General features: G+C 37.5%; 1 protein-coding gene across 1 annotated transcript in view; it reads right to left on the bottom strand.

Annotated features, from left to right (window-relative positions):
- Window positions 1–22,295, bottom strand: part of WWOX (WW domain containing oxidoreductase) — a 520,377-nt gene that overhangs the window by 380,904 nt on the left and 117,178 nt on the right. Inside the window, exons 7-8 of the mRNA XM_065640965.1 lie at window positions 14,692–14,877; window positions 10,781–11,045 (exon numbers count right to left, since the gene is read on the bottom strand). Of these exons, the coding sequence (XP_065497037.1) occupies window positions 10,781–11,045; window positions 14,692–14,877 (451 nt within the window). The remainder of the gene's footprint in view (window positions 1–10,780; window positions 11,046–14,691; window positions 14,878–22,295) is intronic.

Raw genomic sequence — 22,295 nt, forward strand, 5'->3', positions numbered from 1 at the left:
TGACATCATACACCAAATCAGACAGATGAATCACTATTTCAGGAAAATAAGATTCTTATTATGTTCACCTATCCAGGAATATTAAATATCTTAAAAACCCAAGTATATTCTTCATGTGTATATATATAGATAGGTACACACACACACACATATATGTAAAATAGTGAGAACACTGAAAAAACATTGTGTGTTACTCTGCATTTGATATACTGTATTATTTTTGGACCTTGCGAATATACTTTTTAATGACTTTGCTCTAAAAGAAGGGACTTTCTAGCTCAGATTACTTGGACACTATTACTGTTTACTCTTCCATCTTTTTTGTAAAGTCAGAAGAGATTTCCCTGAGAACTTCAAATAAATAAGATATCCAGCTGCACAAACACTATACATTCTGTTAGATTACTTTGGCTTCCTAAGGAATATTTGACTTTCTCTGAATGTAAATGATTAAAGAGAATCCATCATATGAAACTGACTGGTGAACAGTTTCAAGTCATATGGCACCTCTTCAAAGATGATATAGAGACAAATGAAAATAACATGTTATGATAAAGCATCTCAGATATCCAAGGATTCCTAGGGTAATGTTAATGTAACTAAGCACTGCATCCCCCAATTAAGAAATAGTATTTAAATGATAGTTCCATAAAATAGGATCTACAGTGCATTCTTTTTAAACAATTTGGTATTTCATCTAGTCTAAATACAGCCAATAAAAGCTTGAGGTTTCCTGAACATCTGTCCATTCATAAAGAGCAGCTTCAAAAAAATGTAAGGAAAGATTAACCATGTTCTAGAATACACAAAATGTATATTGCTCTGTGAATTATGCTCACAAAATGACATGGGCCAGCAATGTTCAATTATGTAATTTCATTAATTTTACCACTTACCATTTCAAATTTAGGCATAGGATTTTACCTTCTAGAGGTCAAAGAAAAAAAAAACTAAACTTTGTCCAAAATCTTCACTTTTACTGAACTTTAGATGTGTGGATCAGCAGCTCAATTTCCTAAAGAGCTATCTGGAAGGCTTAGTATCAGCAGGTTAGTATGTGCATATAAAAGATGAGGAAGAATGAAGTATATGGAAATAAAAGATGCACTATAGCCTATTTGTCACCTCAAGTGACATGGATAAGAAGGTCTCAGTTCAAAGTTTAGTGATACAGGATTTTGAATTTGATTCCTCCTAATTTCAGGAATAAACAGCAGATTTACATTAAATGACAAAATAATAGCCAAAAGTGACTGAGTTCTTGGACTCTAAACTCAGTAAAAACTTGATTTAAGAGAAGAAAATTAAGAAAGTGAAAAGCACACTAATGAAGTACATTTACTTCTTACAGGCATTTGTTCATAACCTCCCACCCCTCCATCATTAAGGTGTTCTCACAGCTTCTAAAATTTGGCAGATGACAGCACTTTGAAGTGGAACCCATCTTAACCCACATGGGGTTTATTTTTCACATTTCATATCACCATAATTTCAATAGCTGAAAATATCTGCTTCATTTGAAGTGCCTCGTATAATTTGTGTTTGGCTGTGCTTGATTTACTTGCTAGCTGTAAAGCACAGTAACTATGTCTGTTCAAAAAGTTAAAAATCACTAATTATAAAGAGTTTTAGGGACTATGTTTTTATAAAAGGTGATGAGAAACTCATTGCTAGCTAAGAACTCAAATTTTATCATCATGGTTATAAATGAACTAAAGCGCATTGACTCTGCTTTTGATTATAGTTATCTCATTCATAAAAATGTTATCTCTATTGCTCTCTTGTTATTAAAGAAAATGAATAATCCTGTGATTTATGTGGTAGCTGGTAACTAAGGAGGTCTGGATCCTACTGTGTTATTTACAACAAACCGTCTAAGTGACCTTGCTCGGGCACAAAAATGAGAAACGGTGGGGTCACAGCCAGTGCTGAGCTGCCTCATCTGCAGGAAGTGTAACCTGAGGGCTCTGGGGTGCAGTGAGGGGCTCCTGGAGGGCCCTGGGGTGCAGTGAGGGGCTCCTGGAGGGCTCTGCAACAAAGCAAAAGGCAACGGAGGACTTCGGGGTGCGCTTGCATTCAGTCTTCAGCAATGCACAGTAATTTCAGCCAGCACTTTTCACTGTGAAGTAGGCTACAAAGTTATCAAAGATTAAACAGTTATTAGGCAAAAAGTACAGGATGATTTATACTAAAATCCTCTTTGTTTACTAGATCTCCTTAAAATTATTGATATAACAACATACTAGGATAATCTGAACACTGTTTAAGAGTAGGCAAAGGAAGACCAGTAGCAACGCTAAGAATTATACCTTAATTCAGAGATACGTTAAGAGCACCTAGGTCACCATGTATCGTAAAACTGGTTTAGACCATTGCTGCCATTTTCCTAAGTTAGCAGCCACATGTTTGCATTAGCACCAAATAAATGCATGAAAAAGAGTAGAGGCAATCTGTTTCAATTTTTAAAAATATCTTCAAGACATTTAAGTTCACCTGCCTGTTTATACAGGAAATCACTACATTTTAACATGGATTATTCACAGCAAAAGTTACTGGTGTTAGCTAAAGATAGAAAAATAACATGAACATGCACATTCACTTTTTGGTTTATACAACTCAAGTAAGTAATACATTCAGAAAAGTTCCTGTGCCTTTTCCCTTACATTCTCTTCCCCAATCTACTATTCTTAACAAAGTTATATGATAAATGCTTTGCTGTTTTCTCAGCAATGCTTGTCAAAAAATATTAATGTAAGCTACTCAAAAAATTTTGTGTGTGTGTGGCCACAAAACCAGAAATGTCACAAACCTGTCCATAACCAGAGTTTTAACATTATATCTATGTGGCAAAGTAGCTTACACCCACTTTTGAGAGAGAATAACCTATTTCTAATCAGTCAAGAGATGGAAGGGAGGCCAAGAGGTTGTATATATAAATCCAGAATATTATCTAGTGCTGCTATTAGCTACTTCCTTCCCTGACAAAAATAGAATAAAAACATGAAAACGCTTTTTCACATAGCACTGTGAAAATACAGACTCCCAAAAGAACAACTTCTTTTTAGCAAACTTTAAATTTTCATCCTACTTCCACACGTCTTTGTAATACTTGACATCGAAAAAAAGGATACCTGTACAACAACATGCAAAATAAATACAAACACATACACATTAAAAAAAAAAACCTCAACCTCAGAACCTGAGAATTTCAAGAATTTTGAAAGTACTGAATTTCACTACCTAAGCATCTAAAAAAAAAAAAAAAATCTTTTTTCACAGTCTCTTCAAACTCAGAGTTCTAAATTTTAGTCATCTTTGTCCATGGAAAATAAATACCTCACTTGTCTTCAGTTATTGCAACAGATAATTTTTTCAGCAAACAAAACAAATGATGATGTTTCCATATGAGAAAGATCTCAAGAACACCACCACAAGGGTGAGGCAAATTCCTAATGGTAAGTATAGTAATGACATAAAAAAACCCACAAAGGTAAAGCAACAAAAACAAGGCTAAGTATCCTGTTCAGCTGTTTCTGTCAGATTGCAACATCTTGCTTGTCACCCAAGCACCTCAACACTCAGAATAGAAATTTCCTTCCTTGTGGTTTCTCAAATACATTCTGAGCAGATCAATGCTGTGTAACACCTCAGAGACACCATGGCACTTCACCTGCAGTTTAGCTCTGCAACTGATGGAGAGTAAAAGAGAAGGAATAAGGAAAAACCAGGAATATGAAATCTCCTTTGAAGGACTGCAAAAGAATGCTGGAAAAAAATCACAGTGAAGGGAAGTCTGGGGCTTTCAGACAAGAATGATTTTTTGCATGAATCATACCAGAGTGCAAAACTAAAAAGGATTTACTTTTAAAACCTTTTGTTAAGCATTCATTGTTTTATTGGTAATGAAGCTTATACCCACGAATCCGATACTCTCCCATTATTCAATAAGAAGGTCTGTTTCTAGATGGTGTAACAATCTGAACCAAGAACTGAAAATAACTGATAGCAAGACCGACTTTTTGCGATTTTCAGAAATATATATGTTGTTCTATACTGTTAACTACCTACAACACCAATCTTTTTCAGATTTCAGGTAGGAGACAGTAAGTTAGCAGAAAGGGCTGGATGTGAGGTTGCACAGAAGATTATCATTTGTGGGCAATTCAGACCTGTATGCAGACATTCCACAAGGTGTATATATAGCTTTCTAATTCAAGAATGCTTTTTCTGAATGAAAAAAAATCAGAAAATATGCTTTTAAATTTAAAATTCTAATTCAATTACATGTAATATAAAGCATTAGGGACCAAATGTTTCCCTGCCTTGCAGCCCACACACTTGGCAAGGCATTCTGAAATTCTGCAAGGAACTAGAGAGAGAGGAAGAAATTCCTTGCTTCCTCCACAAACTATAGAACATAACAGAGCTGCTCCACAAACAGCTCTGGGGGTGTGTTGGACACAGCAAATTCCATGGCCATTGCCCGTTCCCCGAGCAGTGCTCTGCACACCGAGACCCTGAGCTGTTCTGTTTGGCACATGGATAGGTTTTCATAAAGACTTTCTATTCCTGCAGTGTGGGTTATGGGGGACGGATTTAATTTGCCCTCGTATTTTATGCTACATTTATTTTAGCAGGAAGTTAAAATATGTATCAGTTAAATGTAAGTTTGATAATAAAATAGCTTATATTACATGTTATTACTAGATAGGACACAGAAATTCTAAGCGTATAGAAGAATTTTTGCACCATCTATCCAAAACGATCAACAACTACTTTGGAGGTATTTCTTCACCATCCTATTAGAAGCAAACAAAGTATTTTTCCACATATGCCTTCTTTCACCCAATTCAGTCAATTTTAAATAACAATATTCTGCAAGGAAGCATATGGTGTCAGAGTTCAACAAAATAACTGTCCTTCTGTGTTACTAGAAGTACAATCCACTTCTTCAACATTTACACTTTAGGCATTAATCCGTAAAACAGGAGAAATGCGTGTGATTTATACAGTCTACAACAACTGCTAATATCCAGTCCACTAGTTAGTCCCCTTTCGCTCTCCCTCTTTCACTTCCTGCCCAAAACTCAATCTGAGAAAAGAAACTGCCATGTTGACCAAATCTGAACTGTGACGCTCTTTTCAAAAAGAACTGTCTCTTGCTTTTCAAGAAACTCCAGTGCATTTTCAGGAATGTCTCAGAGAGGAAATACAGGCCAAATTCTACCCTGAAACATGCACATACCCACCCTGCCCACAACTACTCTTGGAGCTGAACACGCACAGCTGAGGGCAGAATTTGGCCTGAGCTGTGAATTCAGTCATGGAAGCCAACATCAACTCAACACAGCCCACACAGAGCTTTGGGCAGCAAAAGATGTTTACTTAGGGAGGGAATACTATCCCCAGCTCTAAGGTTTATTCCAGCTTCTTTAGCAAAGAACAGAGGAGAATGAGAAGAGATGATGAGACTGCAGGGCCTCTTTTGGGCTTCTATCAAAAGCAAACAGATGTGATCATTAGGTAGAAGCAAGTCACTCTTACAGATGCAGATTCATTTCTTGCCAGAATAGCATTTCTGAGCTGATGTTAGGTGTGAGTGCAAATCATCACATGAAATTTAAATTTAGACACTTCCAACATACGGCAGAGGTAAAACCAGTGAAGCAGTTGTAGGCACGGGGGTTTCCTGCTGCCCATATGAGCATTGCAATACATGCCAACTGCCTAAAACAGTCCCGGAATAATAACGGCATGACAGAATTCATTGTTTTATGTAAAACCAAGACATGCAGAAGACTTTGAGGCCCTTAAAAATACTCCTTATATTTCTCAATAGCAAATACTTTAAATACAAAATACAATTATGAAAAGCTACTATCTTTGGGGCAGGTGGGAGAAATCAAAGAGCAGTTCAAGTATCAGTCTATTACACAGGGAAAAATTAAGGGCAGAATGGTCTTACTGCAGCTAACTGGCTGTCAAGGGTGACAGGTTGAGCTCTTCTAGTTGTAATTTATATCTCAACAACAGAACCAATGTTTTATTCTCAACCATTAAAAGAGGGTAACACATCTGCTAAAACTCTAGCACAATGGCTGGCTTTGCACTGCTACAGGAAATGTAACCCAATAGTCTCAGAACTTCTGCAAACCCCAGCCATTTCTTAATGTAAAAGGATTTGAAAATTCGGTTCACTGAAACATCTGTTAAGCTCTTGCTGCTCTAACATATGATATTCTTTCTGCTCTGTTACCTGCCAACAAAAATATTTGCGTCTATGTAAGACTATCACAAGTGTGTGATAATGGCACTGCTTCTAATTTTACATGCCGTTGTACACTCACAAAATCACCTGGGGGTGACACTAGATAACATGCTCAGTGTAAGCTTGAAACTTACAATAAATGTATTTATTTTTAATCTCATATGTAAATAGTAATGAATCTGAATGACTAGCATTAATTTAAAACAAAAGAAACAACTTCGTTAAACTGTTCCTGAGCCAACTTTCATGAAGAGAGAGAAAAAGAGCGAGGGAAAGAGAGAGAAGTAAAAAAGAGCAAAAGAGCGTGAAAGAGAGGTAAAAAGAAGGGGGGGAAAAAAAAAAGTAGAAGAAAAGCCAAAGGAAGCAAAACCATAACACCTTAGATCAAACCAGCTATGCATATGCGTGGCCTACGCAGTTACTTTTCAAGCTGCTCTTCCAATCTTTTATTTACAGTGGCCACTTGTTTCACTTTACATTTAATTACGCTATAAGCTTCTCCAATTTGCTTAGTAACCATATAGTGGTAAGTAAAAGAGAGGCCCTTTGAACATTTGTAGAGCTACAGTTCCTACAATAATAAAATGGTAATTCATTTGCAACTATTGATTTCTACAAAAAAATACTTGTTCTCCATTTCTGTCTAACAAATCCTCGTAGATTTTAGAACTTGGCAAGAGGTGGTTGGGAAAAAAAGGAATAGTCTTTCAATTTCCAGTGCTCTACTTAACAAAAGTACTTTCTGCATACCTGCAGCCATCAGTGACTTAAATATCGTGTTATGTTTCTGTGATTCTACAGAAGAGTTCACTATAACCAGCACAAATATACCATAATTTTTATGTTGTAGTCGCTCACAAAACAGGTTCAGAAAATGTGAAGTTGCATGTCTTCTTGCAGTAAGGTAGAACCATTTATGCAAGCAACTAAAATTATGCCTCTAAAACCCTCACACTTGAAAGACAGACAAACCCTATCTAAGTATGTTTGTTCTTTTAGGAAAACCAGATTCTAAGTTATCTGCAAACTTTGAAACTTAAAACAGTCTGACTTCAAAAAGTGTCCTCATTACTGAAGTTAAGTCACTGTAGTCGCAGCAAATAACAGAAAGCAGGTAAGTAAGAGCGTGATATTCGAATACTAATTCTCAGTGCTTGAGGGAATCAGCTATAAGAGAAGAGCTACCAGCAGTGTTTCTTAAGTGAAATTCTGTCATGCTGAAAATCCCAAGTGCCACGTGCCAGAGGCTGCATGACCCCTCCCCAAAATGGTGATTCACAGTATGCAATAACATGCATTTCTGAAGAAAATACTATATCCTCATCAAACAAGGTGGCGCTATTCAGCATTCAAGAACTAGACAACTACATTAAAAAATGTATTTCAGATATACAGTGTGTTGGAAACAAAACAAAATAACGACTAAATTGTCATGATTTCTAGTAAGTAAACTTTAAATAGATGATTTTATAAGTACCACAGAAAATTATGACACCTAAGTCAAAGGCATGAAGACTGATTTCACAGTAGCAACTTGCACCCGGGACAGAACATAAGAATTATATTGTTCTGGAAAACAATAGTAGGGAAACAAATGTATTTTCTAACTTTCTCCTGGATCTAGCTTCAAAGTTTCCAAAAGCACTGAAACTATGAATGTTACTCTGAGCTATCCAGCCTCTCAGAACATCTAGTAAGTCTGCCTTTGTGAAATCCAAATTAAAGATGTAATTATTTTTTATTAATGGCTTTCACTAGAATATGAAAAGGCCCCAGTTAGAATGAGGTACGTGCAGCTGCGGACTCTGTATTTGTGTGTGTATATATATGTATATGTATATATGCGTATACGTGGATGTATCTGTACAGACTCCAGGAGCCTCTACAGTTCTAACATAGCAGAGTGCTGCAAACTGGCTCCAGAAGCATTAGGCTCCCCATGTACCACAACGCTAAAGCAGTTAAACCTACAGCCTCGGGGATCAAAACTGGTCTAGGCACATCAGCCCGGCACTGTGCCAGAGCCGATAAACCTCACCTCGCTCCGCACAACCCTGACATGATCTCTCGATTCCAGCTATGTACCCAGCTCGGTTGCAACTACTTTAAATGCTGCTGCATCATGCTGCATTGTGCAAAGCAGACATCGTCGCAAAACACAGGAGTGCACAGTTCACAATCTTATGCTTTAAGCTCTAAGACACACACTCAGTATTCTGACCAAAACACTCATCTAAACTCGGGTGAGCTGCCACAGAAATCCTGAGAGGAAGGCCACAAAAAAGATCCTCAACAAAGTCTATTCCAGGTTGTTGACAGCACAATTTGCTCCCTACAAATCTCAAAATAGAAAAACTCTTACACTGATGTTGAGAATTTCAGCTCAGCTTTTCTGCATACTCAGGAAGGGGCATTGTTCTAGTTTTACTGGCAACTGAAACATTGTTAAGGGGAACATAACAATTCATATCAGAATATGAGTTATAAAAGTGATGCTTACTCTCTAACCCATACCCCTCCATCGTAACATTCAAATAACCTCAGTGCAATACATACAAACACAGAAGGGCTTACTGAAGTGATTGGCTTGGACTGGAAGGCACTATTATTCAGTGCTGATATTTTTTGTACTATATTTTCTATTCTCTTTTATGTACCACACGTTAATAAATAGATACTATAAAATAAAAAGCTATCAATTGGTTTAGAGAATTCGAAATGAATTTCAGTGTTTTATTTTGTTCCTTACAGCATGAGATTATCTGAGCAAGAAACACAAAAGGTTCCTTTTTGAAAATATGTCAGAGCAAATAAAACTAACAATTCACAAAAGTTCCATAGACTGGATCCTTTTCACGGGACATTGACAACATCCACTTACCCATTCTCAGGAGAACTTGAAGAATTTGTTTTATAAACTAGCCCTAATACAGTGGAGACAAGGTTTTAAAGGTCCTGGTCAAAAAACATGCTGTTGAAAGATATTATTACTTGTCCCAAGGTGCCAGAATGCTCACTTACCGATCTCATGGACATAAATAGGTTTTGCATATGTAGAGGCTGCAAACTGCAGGCAGAGGTTAGAGGTGTGAAGACTCTCCTGACTGGCACGTTGACAGCGCACCACACCAAAGCATTTGTATTTTTGCTCCATGAGTCTTACTGAAGAAACAGCATTGTTCATGAAGCTGTTCACTTTTGGACATGTAAGCATTTTAAACACTATGAGATGTGTTTTCCACTTACATCAACTCAGTATAAATTAAAATTAATTTAATTATCTCAATGACCATGAAATGCACAAGCAATTTTTTTTCTGCAGCCATATATACAAGTTCCACCACTGATTTGCTCAGCTACTATAGGTTATGCAGTAGATTAAGCTACTAAAGGATGGATCTCCCTACCTCAACAACTCCTTCTCTGCTCTTTTTCAAATAAACCCAATTAATTTGGTCTGTATTGCCAGTTACGTTACACGACAGCTCTTGTCAGTTGTGAAGGCTTCTGTAGAAGGGGCCTGGTTTGGGTTTGAACAAATTGCCATGGCTAGATGAGTTCTGCAAGGGTGTGAATCTTTTCACTTCCATGATTCATGGCTGCAAAAATTCAAGGGAGACTCTCTCCCTGCTCCTCTTTTGGGAATACCCTTCTTGTTGGTTAATAAGGGATGAGAAACAATGAATAAGGCTAAAGGAAGCCAGTTCTCAATGAAGTAAAACTCATCTTCCACCTAAAAAAAAAGGACTTTGGACACCTTATAAATAACCTGGGTTAGAGGTTAAAGCAACAAGTGTAACCTCTCCAAGTGCTGGAGATGCTGCAAATTGTTATATAATGAAATCTCATAATGTTGTCTATGAAAGAACTGCGTCTCCTTTCATTATGTCATAATGCCAGTCCAAAGTCCAACAGAGACAAAGGGAAAACACCCATTGCCTTCAGAGCTTTATCAGAATCAAGAAAATTGTTGGGGTTTGGATTTGTTGTTGTTGTTTGGTTTGTTGTGTTTTGTTTTGTTTTTTAAATATGAATGAAGGTGCTGTTACCACTGAAAGCACTTTCCCTCAGCCATTAATAATGTCTGTAGTATCTTTTCTAACTAGGGCATCTGTTTACATAAAAAATGCAGTCAAGCATGTTCCACTTAAAAACCAAAGCAATTTTTTTTGATGTTTTACATACACCGAGCATAGAAATAACTCTAAAATATCCCACACCTGAGATGTACAACTACCTTAATCACATTTAAAATCATATATTCAAACAATGAAGTCATGCACTCTATCTAATAAGGTACCTTTACTGAAGATTGCCAAAGTTAATCTCAAATGGTTGAAGAATCCTCTTCTAGTGCACTCACTATCTTGGCATGATGTTTGTCATTAAAATCATGGTTGTAGTTAAAAAAGGCAACGGGTCAAAGCAGATACATACATCTGGATTTTTAGAACTTTACACCCCTGATTTTAAAAATGAAGATGTGTAAAATACTTGAAGTTATTAACTTACCATGGATTTGGTGAAAGGTCGAGCCAAGGTAAACAGTAGGGTGTACACCCACCAGTTACGATGAATGGAGGAGTAAATCATATTTCCAGGATGGACAGAATTAGACGTCACCCCATGGGGACTAAGGCGTCGGTTCAGCTCGTTGGAGAACAGTATATTGCAAAGCTTGGAACGATTGTAGGCCAACATAGCCCAGTAGTCCTTCTTAGATGGAGAAAGCAGGCTGAAATCGAGTTTTCCAGAGGAGTCTTTAATTTCTGTAAATCTAAAAAACAGTAAATATGCCTTAGATACCTCAGAGTTAATTTCACTCTCATTAAGAACAACATAAAATGTAGACAACAGAGTAGAACTTGGCCAGAACCAACATAAAACAACAGCTTATTTAGCAGTTGAAAGCATCTACTGGAAATTGCCTGAGACCTGAGGAATAGCCCCATATAATATGGCAGTAAAATTAAAGAACAATTAGCAAAAGCAAATGATAAATTAAAACAAGTCAAAAATGGCTTTAATGATTTAAAGGCATTGTATATAACTTAGGAATCGCTTTATTTTAAATTAAAAAAAATATTTTGTCATAGATGCATGAAAGCACAATTAACTTTGAGTAAATAATGTGGGATAAAAAAACAGCAGTAGAAGCAGAGAAAACCAGCGTCCTTTCACCTTCTTCCCTTCCCCAGGTTATTTCATCCAGTGTTCACATACTGCACACTTTCATTTAAGTGTTCAAGTAACTATGGATGAGTCTCACTGCCTCTTAGACTCTTTTTTAGATTAAAAATTGATGAATATAAAGGGGTTATAACCTTGGTAACTTGCCATCAATAGTCTTACATGTTTAAAAGATAAACGTAAACAAAGCCAAAATGAGTTCTGGCAGAGTATAATGTTTTTAAGTATACCCATGGCATGGCTGAACACAAATCAAAGTAACTAGTTGATGTTTTTTAATTGGGTCTGACAGAGTCATTAAACACCAGCTGTTTGTTTCTTTCTTTTTTTTTTTTTTTTAATAACAAAGTAGTGAATATTCTAAAGACATTTAGATTAAGAAAAGGAAGTTTCCATAAAGCATTTCCCCCCCAGTTCTTACTATTTGATTTTACTGGTACATCTTAATATTAGAAAATAACACCCCATTCAGCTACAGATCTATGTTTCACTCATAAGAGCCACTAAAAATAAAAAGTATTTAGCAAGCTCTTTTTTATACTCGGAGTTTTCAGAATCAGCTGGGGAGAACAGGGATAAACATAATTATAGTACACACTAGAAAAATGTTTTAAAATATCTTTACTAATTTTGCATCTCATGCCCAGAAATTAAGAGATCAGCTGGAATTGCTACATTCATTCTGTGAGCAGAATTATAATACACTCAGAGAAAAACAACTACAGTATTTGAACTCAAGAGGAATACAGGATGCTCTGTAACTTGCAGAATTAGCTCTTCAATCTCAATAACAAAATTTCTCTTTCATAATTTTCGGCTAGATAAAATACATTTCTGAAATTAACGGGACTATTCTGGGAGGAATTTCCTATATTAATTCCTCAAGTAATCATTTATGAAGCCAAAAATAATCTATAAATAAAATACTTTGTGCATACTGTATAGCAGAAAGACAGAGGCGTATTTTGAAACCAGTCCTGCAAGTGTGCTTATGTGAGTCGATCTTACTTATGTCGGCAACCTCATGGAATTTAGCAGGATAAGGGCTGTACAATCAAATTAACAGCACAGAAATAAAGATGGAACGAAAATCAACCTACCTATTATTCTAATTTTAATATAATGTGCTTAAAGTACCCAAAAGCTTAATTTAAACAAAATTCATTTGTGCTGAATCCAGAGAAGTAACAAAAAATGAATGAAGAACCAGAGAGGCAAATAAATATCTAGCCTTGGAGCAGTCTAGTGTAATATTTTCTGAAAACACAGGACTTTATTTTTCCCCTAACAGGGGGTCTTGACTCCAGCAAAAAGATCCAGCCAAGGTTTATGGAAGTAATTAGATACCAACACTCCTGCTTTACAACACAGCTTAAGGCTCAGAGTTCTCAAGTAGGTCACAAAGTACTACTACCCAATAATACCTAACGTCTAAATTAATTCCTTACATCACCTTCTTGCCATTAAACAGATTGGGGGAAAAAGCACAGTTATTTACAATGATAAGTTTAAGTGTTAAGGTATGCCATAGTGCATGATTTGGGCCCCTTAGAAAAAGGGAAATTGACCAGTTGCGTTTATTATTTTATTCAAACACAGAACATTACTTGTTTTTTGACGGGTTTCTATAAACCTTGGCTGAGCTTACTGAGTTAACAATGAGCACTTTAAAAAATGTTTTCAAAAACTCAGATAAAGATGTCTAGAGATGTGATCTCTAGTAACACATAGCACTTAATACAGTAAAAAACAAAGATGTCATTTAAAATACTATCAGAGATGCAAACTTACAAAGGGGAACAAGCAGCTGACAATTCAACATAATCTCCCATTAAATAACAGCTCATTTATACGTATCGCATTGTGTCCTCCACATCTGGCAAGTGATTGGAGCTGGCAGATTTATTTCTAGAGCTATCTTGCCTGCCCGGCAGTAGCCTCCCTCACTCCTAACAGGACTCTGCTACTTGCTTTCACAAACCTGGTGTGATTTGCAAAGATAAGGATGTCCAGATTTTGTTACCACCTAATTACTAGACATTTCATGTCTTTTAACACCGGGGAGGATTATTACTGGCATTTTCTATTGCTTCCTTTCATTTCAGCCATCATAAATTTAAAGTGGTAAAAGTAAATCTATCTGCAGTGTGTCATTTATACCATAAGCCCCTGTGTTTGGAAGTGATAAAGGTTTCAGCCTGACCCTTGGCTGGTCTCTCTCTACCAGGTCCCTGGGGTTACATTTTATGGAAACATGATTAAAAAAAATAAGCTTCATTCTGGGTCACTAAAACATTTCAGAAATACGAAGGTGGGAATTTAAAAAAAAAAAAAAAAAAAAAAGCACTCACACATTCTTCCATTTGGTTTGCTAGAGCTGCTACACATGACCAAAAGTGAAATAGAATTGACAGTAATGTTTAAAGCTGGACATTATAGGTCTAATCCTGCAGTCCCTGAACTAAATCAGAAGGCAGTAACTGGTTTGTTCCCACTAAAATTCAGAATTGGGGCATGCATTTTGCACAAGGAGCTTTATTTAAATCAAATCCATCTTTTCAGTTATTAACACAAATACCCCAAGCATGTCTGAAATAAGGCAAACCTCATCAACGTCTTCTTTGCCAACTGCACTTCTCCTGGCAGTAGAAAAGATGAGCATCTAACATTTTAATTAAAAAATTCACCAAAAGAGGCATGGTCAGATTTCTAATATGTATTAAGTACACTACTTCCCATTTTACAATTATACAGCTAATGCCTGCATTGAATTCCCTAATTTCTCATTATAAAACAATTGGATTTCATCTAGCAGTTTTTAATTGCATTGTTTCTCCTGCTAAAATAACTGCACATTCTTCTTGGTAAGATGTTGAAGTTGTTGAATGACAAATCAATATAGGTCATGCCATTCAGATTTAATCAATTATTATTCCATCTCCTCACAAAATCAATGAGTGGTCTGAAACACGGCAAAAATCTGCATTCATACAAAGAATGATCAAAAAATACCTACGTATTGTTATAAAACTAGAACACACTTTATCCAGCAAGAGAGTCAAATCCAGTAACATCCACAGGTATTAGTATTGCTTCTACTTTGAAAAAGATTCTTTAAACGCAAATTCTTCAGAGCAGGGCCTTCCATTTTCAAAAGCTTCCGCAGTTCTGCCACGAATGTTCAACACTAAGGATTGCAGATTTCAGCTGAATAAAAGGTGACGTTCACCAACCTGTGCGATTCGGAGGACACCACCACAACCCTGGCAGGAGATGACCGGCGTAAAACATCTTCCAGCAGCTGGACGAGATAGAAATGCCCCAGGTGGTTCACCTGGAAGGTGGACTCCAGGCCGTCCTCCGTCAGGAGCCAGGGAGCCCCGAACACGGCGGCGTTGCAGATCAGGATGTGGAGAGGCCTGAATCGGCACAAGCGTTGGAAATAAATAAATCAATAAACAAACCGAACATTAAACGTCCATGCGATCTATGCAACGGCACCCCTGTGCGTGTGCTGGGCGCAGCTGTGAAGGCTTCGGCGGCTGCGGGACGGGCCTGCGGGAAGGAGCCGCCCGGGTGGTTCCAGCCGCGTCTGCGGCCGCCGGGCAGGGCCGAGCCCATCGGCGGCGCCGCTGGGAAAGCCCGGGCAAAACAGAAACGCCACAGCGAAGGAACTTGAAGCGTTAAGATTCTACTAAACTAAGCTAGAGAAGCACCCAGACTGTCACACACCTCTCACTCAAAAATCAGGTCCAGAAAATTTCAAATTCCTTGACATTTCCACCCTAATCCCAACACTACACACCTTGCAGCCTTCCCGACTTCCACCATCAAGGACAAACACCCTTTCTATTCTTTCTTGTCTATTTTTCAAATCCTTATGAAACACAGCAGAGACTCTGGTTCTCAGAGCTCGGATGGATGGACGTTTGCTGGACTGTGTGATCTCTGAGGAAACGCTGGCACCGACGGCGCGTTCCTGTCCTCGAGCCCAGCGGGCGCCCCGGGCTGAGAGCCTCGGACCTGAGAGTCTGCACCTGCCACCCCTGACCAATACCATTAAATGGGAAATATCGCGCAAAACAATGGCTGTCAAACAAATACCTTTCATTCCTGCACTGACCGTGCACTAATACATGTGATGTCCTAACACCACAATATTAAGATCTGTCACATTTGTTCTTTTAGCCTGTTCCAGTCTTACGTCTTTGCTGCAACTGGCCAAATCCCGTGATACAAACTCAACCACTCAACATTAATTCTGAAGACAAAAAAATGAAACACAACTAGGAGAAACTGCTGTTTAACCTCTGTTCTTTTTGAGTATTTCCTCACAGCCCGACACACAAAAGATGGCAGGAGACCCAGAGTCAGATTGTTTGCTTGTGTGGCTGAAGGACACGTGTACGGAAAAAGGAATTCTGGAAAAGAACACGAAACATGAAACCCGAGGTTGTCAAACAATCCTAAGTAATTAGAATCCTTCATGCATGTTTGAAAATCTCAGATTTTGATAGCCCAGGGGTTTTTTTAGGAGAAAAAAAAAAAAAAAAAAAAGAGGGAATCAAACGCACCTTAGCTGAATATTGAAAGAGCTGCATAATCACAGACATAAACAGTAGGCTGTATTTCCTTATTAAAATAAATTTCAGCTTCGAGCCCGCTGGGAAGTTACTAGTGTAGTCTGCTTAAACAAGAAGTTAACAATCTAATATCTGTACCTGTGCCAACATGGAAAATTTCAACAAAAAGCTTCAGAAGCAGTATGAAACATCTGTGTATTTTGTGAAGCTCATGTTCTGCAGTGCTGAATTTCTGATTTGCCTTTTGGCCAGTGACACTTATACACTTAATATCTTCACATACATACATACAACACCCACAAAAGAAACTGAAGGTAAAGGCAGACCGTCCTTTCAAAGCAAACGTTCTCTCTTCCTGTTCAAACCAACTTGCAAAAAAGGCATTTCTTTTTTTCATCTTTGCAGCCTCATTCAACACAGCACAATCAAGGCCATTTACTGTGATATGCAGGATATTTTTTAAAAGGTACCTGACCTTTTGAGGCATATTTTATCAAAATGTTTTAAACCCAAGTTCATTTTGCCTGTTCAAGATGCATTTGCCAAGAGGAAAACAAAGTCTCATGAAGGCTGAGAAGGCATTTGTGGAAACTTTGGATGAAAAGCTCTATCAAGAATTAATTTACAAATTTGTAAAGCTGCTGGGAAAAAGGAACAAGTTTCTTCAACATAGATGCAATTTTTGGTATAAGAGCCTCCTGTACAAGAACTAAAACACATGAGTACTGCAGCAACATGGAAACTACCATCACCATTCCCCACAAAACATGGCTCTTTTCAACAAGATCGTAATTCTGTTTGATACTCGTCATATGCACTATGAAGTAACAGACCACAGTAAGACAGAAAGGACTTACATATGAACAAAAACTATAATCCACCTATCCAAATTACACTATTCCTCATTAATACTAATTACACAATAACTACCAGAGGGAAAATATGCACTCCATACCTAAATCTGTCAGCTCAATTAATTAAAAAGATCAAGATGATTCTAGAATTATAAAACTATAAAAATGTAGCCACTTTTAAATTGTCAGGGCATTTAATTGAGTTTAATAAAAGAAATAAAATTATACTTCAGTCCTTTGCATAAGATTTGTGTTTTTCAAACAATATTTTGTTCTAATTTTTTAAAGTAAAAGTAATTAAAATTAAAGAGACCATAAAGTTAAAAGTATTTACAATATTCTATTTGAAAAATCTTTAAAGAAGTATAAAAATAAATAGAGATATTTTAAACTAATATTATACTGAAAAGATAATATTGGATTCCCTTTTAGAATTCCTTTGGTTTTAATTAGAGTTTTTAAATGGTTAAAAACTGATTTCTCTATAGAACACTACAGAAAAGAAACCTGCAGGGTCGTATCAATAGGCACTGCTGTTGTGCTTCATTTCAGCTCAGAAAGAACCACCTCTCAGATTTGGATCCACGTCCATTAAGCTATCGGTGTCTCCCGTCAGACCGCTAACAAAGGTCCAATTACTGAAAACTGTCATTGAAGTTTTCGTGACCTGGTCATTTACACACCAGGAAATGAACGAGATTATCTATGTAACAGCCACCATATAGTTATGAATTTCAGCCACAGATGACAGATTCTAATCTCAATGGTGCAGAGCTCTATATCACTGAATGTATCATTATGCAGGAACAAAATTTTTAAGATACATGACAATTTACACCACACATCTGGCACTCCAGCTTTGCTTTATGACAAGAGTATTTGTAAGTGATAGCAGAACTATGACCTTAATTTCAGAAGTTCATTAAAAACATTGCTGCCATCTACACTAAGCTTCCTCCTGAGCCCAAGGAAAAAAAAAAAAATCCCCCCTTGGTTTAAAATAGTTTGTGTTTGTATATCAAAGGCACACCTAAGGCCAACAAAAAATGTCAGCAGCAAAAGGAAAATTTTCTTTAGTGTTTACTCCTGGTATCAACATCACCAAACTGCTCCCTCTAACCATGACACCTATTTGATATTTCCGGAAACACTATATAGTGAAAACCTGGCAGAGTGTTTCAAAAATTTACCCCTATGTGTCCTTAAAATGTCTTCAGTTGGTGACTTAGATCACACCAAGCGAGCTAACATGGTCTGCCATTACAGTTTAAGTATGCACTGGGACTTGAACATAAGCTGTTCCATCATAGCACGTACTGACTGTTTCTTACCCTTCACAGCATGACTGAGACTCCGGAACACACTGCTTTAACTGCGAGCCATACAGCAGTTCCAGAAAACTCTCACCGTGCTGGTAAGTGTAGCTACAATATAGTGAAAGTTAAAAAGCATGTGGAATTAACAAGGACATTCCTAATCGTGAATACCTCAGCTGAAAACCATCTAATATCTCGTGTGCTTCACAAGTCTGTGGTACATCAGTAACCCTTGCACTGGGCGAGTCATTCAGATCTTATGTGCTGTGCTCAATTCACCATTAGAAGCAACAAAGCAACCCAACTGCTCTGCACTGTTGGAAAATACAGCAAGCAAATACATTAGAGAGATACAGAAATTAAGCTGTTGCTATAAATCAGTTATTTATGAAATTAATAATCAATTTGTTAGCTGATATAAAACCATGATCTGTCAGCAGCCTCTCTAGCTGGCTGTGTGCAGCGGTAGATATTTCCAAGGGAATTAATTACTGATGATTTGCAAAGGTAAGAATAATATTTTTCAGCAAATGTAGCCTGTTCACTAGGAGGTTAAACAAACACCACCAAAATGTCAACAGAGTTCTTGGCTTTGGTGTTCTCCCGTTTCAAATGTAATGAAATAGTTAACCAGAAATTATGCAAAGGGAATACTTTCAAATCTTCCCATGAAGCAGAATGTCACACCATCTGGGGCACTTCTCAAGTGATTTGAAAAGTTCACACTGTTTGGAATTACACAGAAATTCAACAGAAAAGGCCTCACCATATCCCCAAAGTCCCATAAGCAACTGCAGACCTATGTCACGGCCAGTAAAGAAGGCAGAGAGTTGTGACTTCTCTTCCATAAAGAGGCAAAGTCACAGCCCACCGAACTTTTCCATCCCATAACTCTGAACACCCGTGTTGCTTTCTCTCAGAGCTAGAAAATGGTAATTCCTTCTGTGCGGGAATGCCGACATCCACCAAGGAAAGAACCAACATGCAGGCTGGGCTTAGGGCTCTCCAGGGAAAGGGTGAGTCAAACAACCATCTCCAGAAATCCCTCTCAGTTTTACAAGCAGCACTGATGGGAAACTGAGCAATGAGAAAATCACTGAGAGTCAGACGGCAGCAGGAAATCTCCGAAACACGCCAACCCCCAAATATTTACTTGTTTGATGAAAACAAACAAACAAAAAAGCATCACATAACTCAACGAATTTTGGAAACAAATTCTTAATGTCTAACTTCCCTCCTTCTAAAAATATTGACTGAAAAGTCAGCAAAAAATACCCTTTACTGCCACCTGTCAGCTGACAGAATTGTGGGTCCTTGTCAGACAAGCTTCATTTCCATTTCCACTAACACAGGACTTAGAGCCCTGACGGATGACCTCCTGCTGGAAGCAAGCAAAATTCTCTCAAATTCATCCTACTGGATTTCTCTGCAGGATTTGACACCGTTGATCAGCAAATACTTCTGCCTCACTTCCAAGAGATTAATGGGAGTAGACTGAAACTGTTTTGCTTCTTCCTTCATACCAAATACATGGGAATTATTATGAGCAGCTGCCCCTATGTCTTCATAATATATCATCTGCATACTGCCATACAGGCCAGCCAGCTCTCAATCATTATTCATTACCTCTATAAAAGCCTGAGTACACAATTTCATAAAAGTTTGGAGAAGGAACAGAGGTCTCAACAGATTTAGAACTGAACAGAAAACATCCATTAGTCCTGGTTTTCCCTACATCATTTTACACCTCCAGAAATTAATAAGTTATCTTCCTCTGAAGAAAAATTCTGTCATTTTAGCTCTAGGAGTACAAAAGAGTTTGTGAGCCCTACTTTTCCTCTTAATGGGGTGCACAAGCAATTCCAACTATTGTGAAAATTTTAATGTTGAACTTCTGAAGAGAAATTGAGACCCAATATTAAATAAACACTTAAGCATTTAATGTCTTTGAACATTTAACATTAACACTTTTAACATTTGTAATATTGCCCTCAAACTGACCTTGCCTCAAAAATGATACAAGCTGGCATTTCTTCTCCCAGTCTTGTATGAGTTTCACAAAGACGGCACACAAAATAAGAAAAGCAGAGATGAGGTTTAATTAGGTGACATGATCTGTCTCCCACACTTGTCTATTTTATACACTGCAAGTGTGTAAATCTGAGAAATCAGGAACACTCTAATCTACATTTTCTTGTTTGGTATCATTACATCAGTAAATCACTTTCTTTTGATAACAAATTATTGCTTAAAAATGAAGGTCAAGAATAGCATTTTTACTTGCTTTTTAACTTGTAACTAGAAGCCGAGAGGGAGAAGGAGGAAGCATTACATTTCACAAGCATGTGGTGGGTTTCTTTCCCCCATTAGGTTCACACGAGGGACTCTCTCACCTTCTGGGGGCCCATTATCCAGAGCTCTGAATTCCCTTCTGCATAGCTATAATCTAACCTTAAATTTCCTCTGACTGACAGCACACAGTATCCTCAGGGTATTGATATTAAAAACAGGTGTCAGTGCTACTCCTCCCTCACCTCAATGCCTCCTCAGGACCATATTTCAAACCAAAAGCCATCCAATAAACCACGTTTTCCTTTATCAAAGTGTGGCATCTTTGCTAGTTCTGTATTCCTGGGGACTCAAAATACTTCCATACATATGGATTTTGAAAGTCCTGGGGCCAGACTGGGGTAGAAGAGGGGTAGGGCAGGGGCACTGCAACTTAATTTCTATGTCCATTCAACCTTCCAGCATTCCCATTCTGCAGCCTCTTCCTTTTTTCGAGCCCTGACACAACAAGAGGAGCGCTTTGTTCCATTCCTTGCAAAGATATTTTGTTTTGTTTTAAATCTCCTTGATGCTTAGGAAACAGCAGTGAAGATCCAGAATCTGGTACTTTTCATTCAGCAGCTCACCTAAGGACATTGGCTACCTCAAAGCGGACACAGACGTCTTTTTCGAAATCTCAACAGCAAGTCATTATTTACACATATAAATAAGGGGTTACAAATAAGCATAAGCCAGCTGTAATGAAACATTCAGTTTTGCAATAACCATGGAATGATTTGTTGTTACTGCATGTACTTCTAAATGTATGAATTTCATTTGTACACAGCAAGTGCTTGTTATAAAAAAAGAAAGCTACAACTCACAAGAAAGGTCAATTACTACTTTTATTACATATTTCTGATATTTCCCATTGAAAATGGCTAACTCCTTGGAAAATGTTTTCAGGACCATGGTTGATCATTCAAACAATAAAATACTTCATGCATTTTGAACATTTTACTTGCCAATGACAACTCCTTCCTCTGTTTTGCCTAGAGATATATAGAGCTGTAATAGAAAGCCCCTAGCAGCTGCCTGCTGCCATTCAGACCTGAAAGATTCCGTGTTGTGATAAAAATTAATGTACATTGACATCCTCTGGGATTTTTGATGCCTTGGGAACAGCTAATGAAGAAATACAACATTTTCAGACTATAACACAAATTTTTGGATTCTAAGATTAAGACACACGTGGTATATGCATGGCCTAGCTAACATCAGCATTAAGGCTTCCATACCCAAGTGCCAGAAGACTCTGCCTTCATGTGTTTTAATTATCTCCTATAGAAAGCCTTTAACTAAATAGATTAAAAACATTTTAATCTATATGTAATTATATAGCTACTCTTGCCTTATATTTCAAAATTTTTAGAAGACAACATCAATTAAACACACAGATCTTCTTAAAATCCATTAAGCTATAATGCTGCAAAATCCTTGTTTTATTTGCAACAGAAAACATTTTAATCAGGCATATTAAGTCATACATATTTTACTTCCTTAGATACTCAAATCAGCTTTCACAGCTGGTGAATCTTGTGGAATTTTTTTAGGAAGACAGGGCTGCAAGACTTTATGAGCCATCTTAGACTCAGCTTAGACTTAGGCATAGACACATGGCTCAAAATGGGAACCAGAACAAGCAGTGGGCCGAGCAGAAAGCCATTGGGGGTTATCAAGGTTTCCTCATTAGGTTACAGTGAAAAGAGTGAAAACGTCCAAGGACAAATGGTAAGTTCACAAGACTTCACACAGT

The sequence above is a fragment of the Caloenas nicobarica genome, chromosome 9 (assembly GCF_036013445.1).
Source record: "Caloenas nicobarica isolate bCalNic1 chromosome 9, bCalNic1.hap1, whole genome shotgun sequence".
Lineage (NCBI taxonomy): Eukaryota > Metazoa > Chordata > Aves > Columbiformes > Columbidae > Caloenas > Caloenas nicobarica.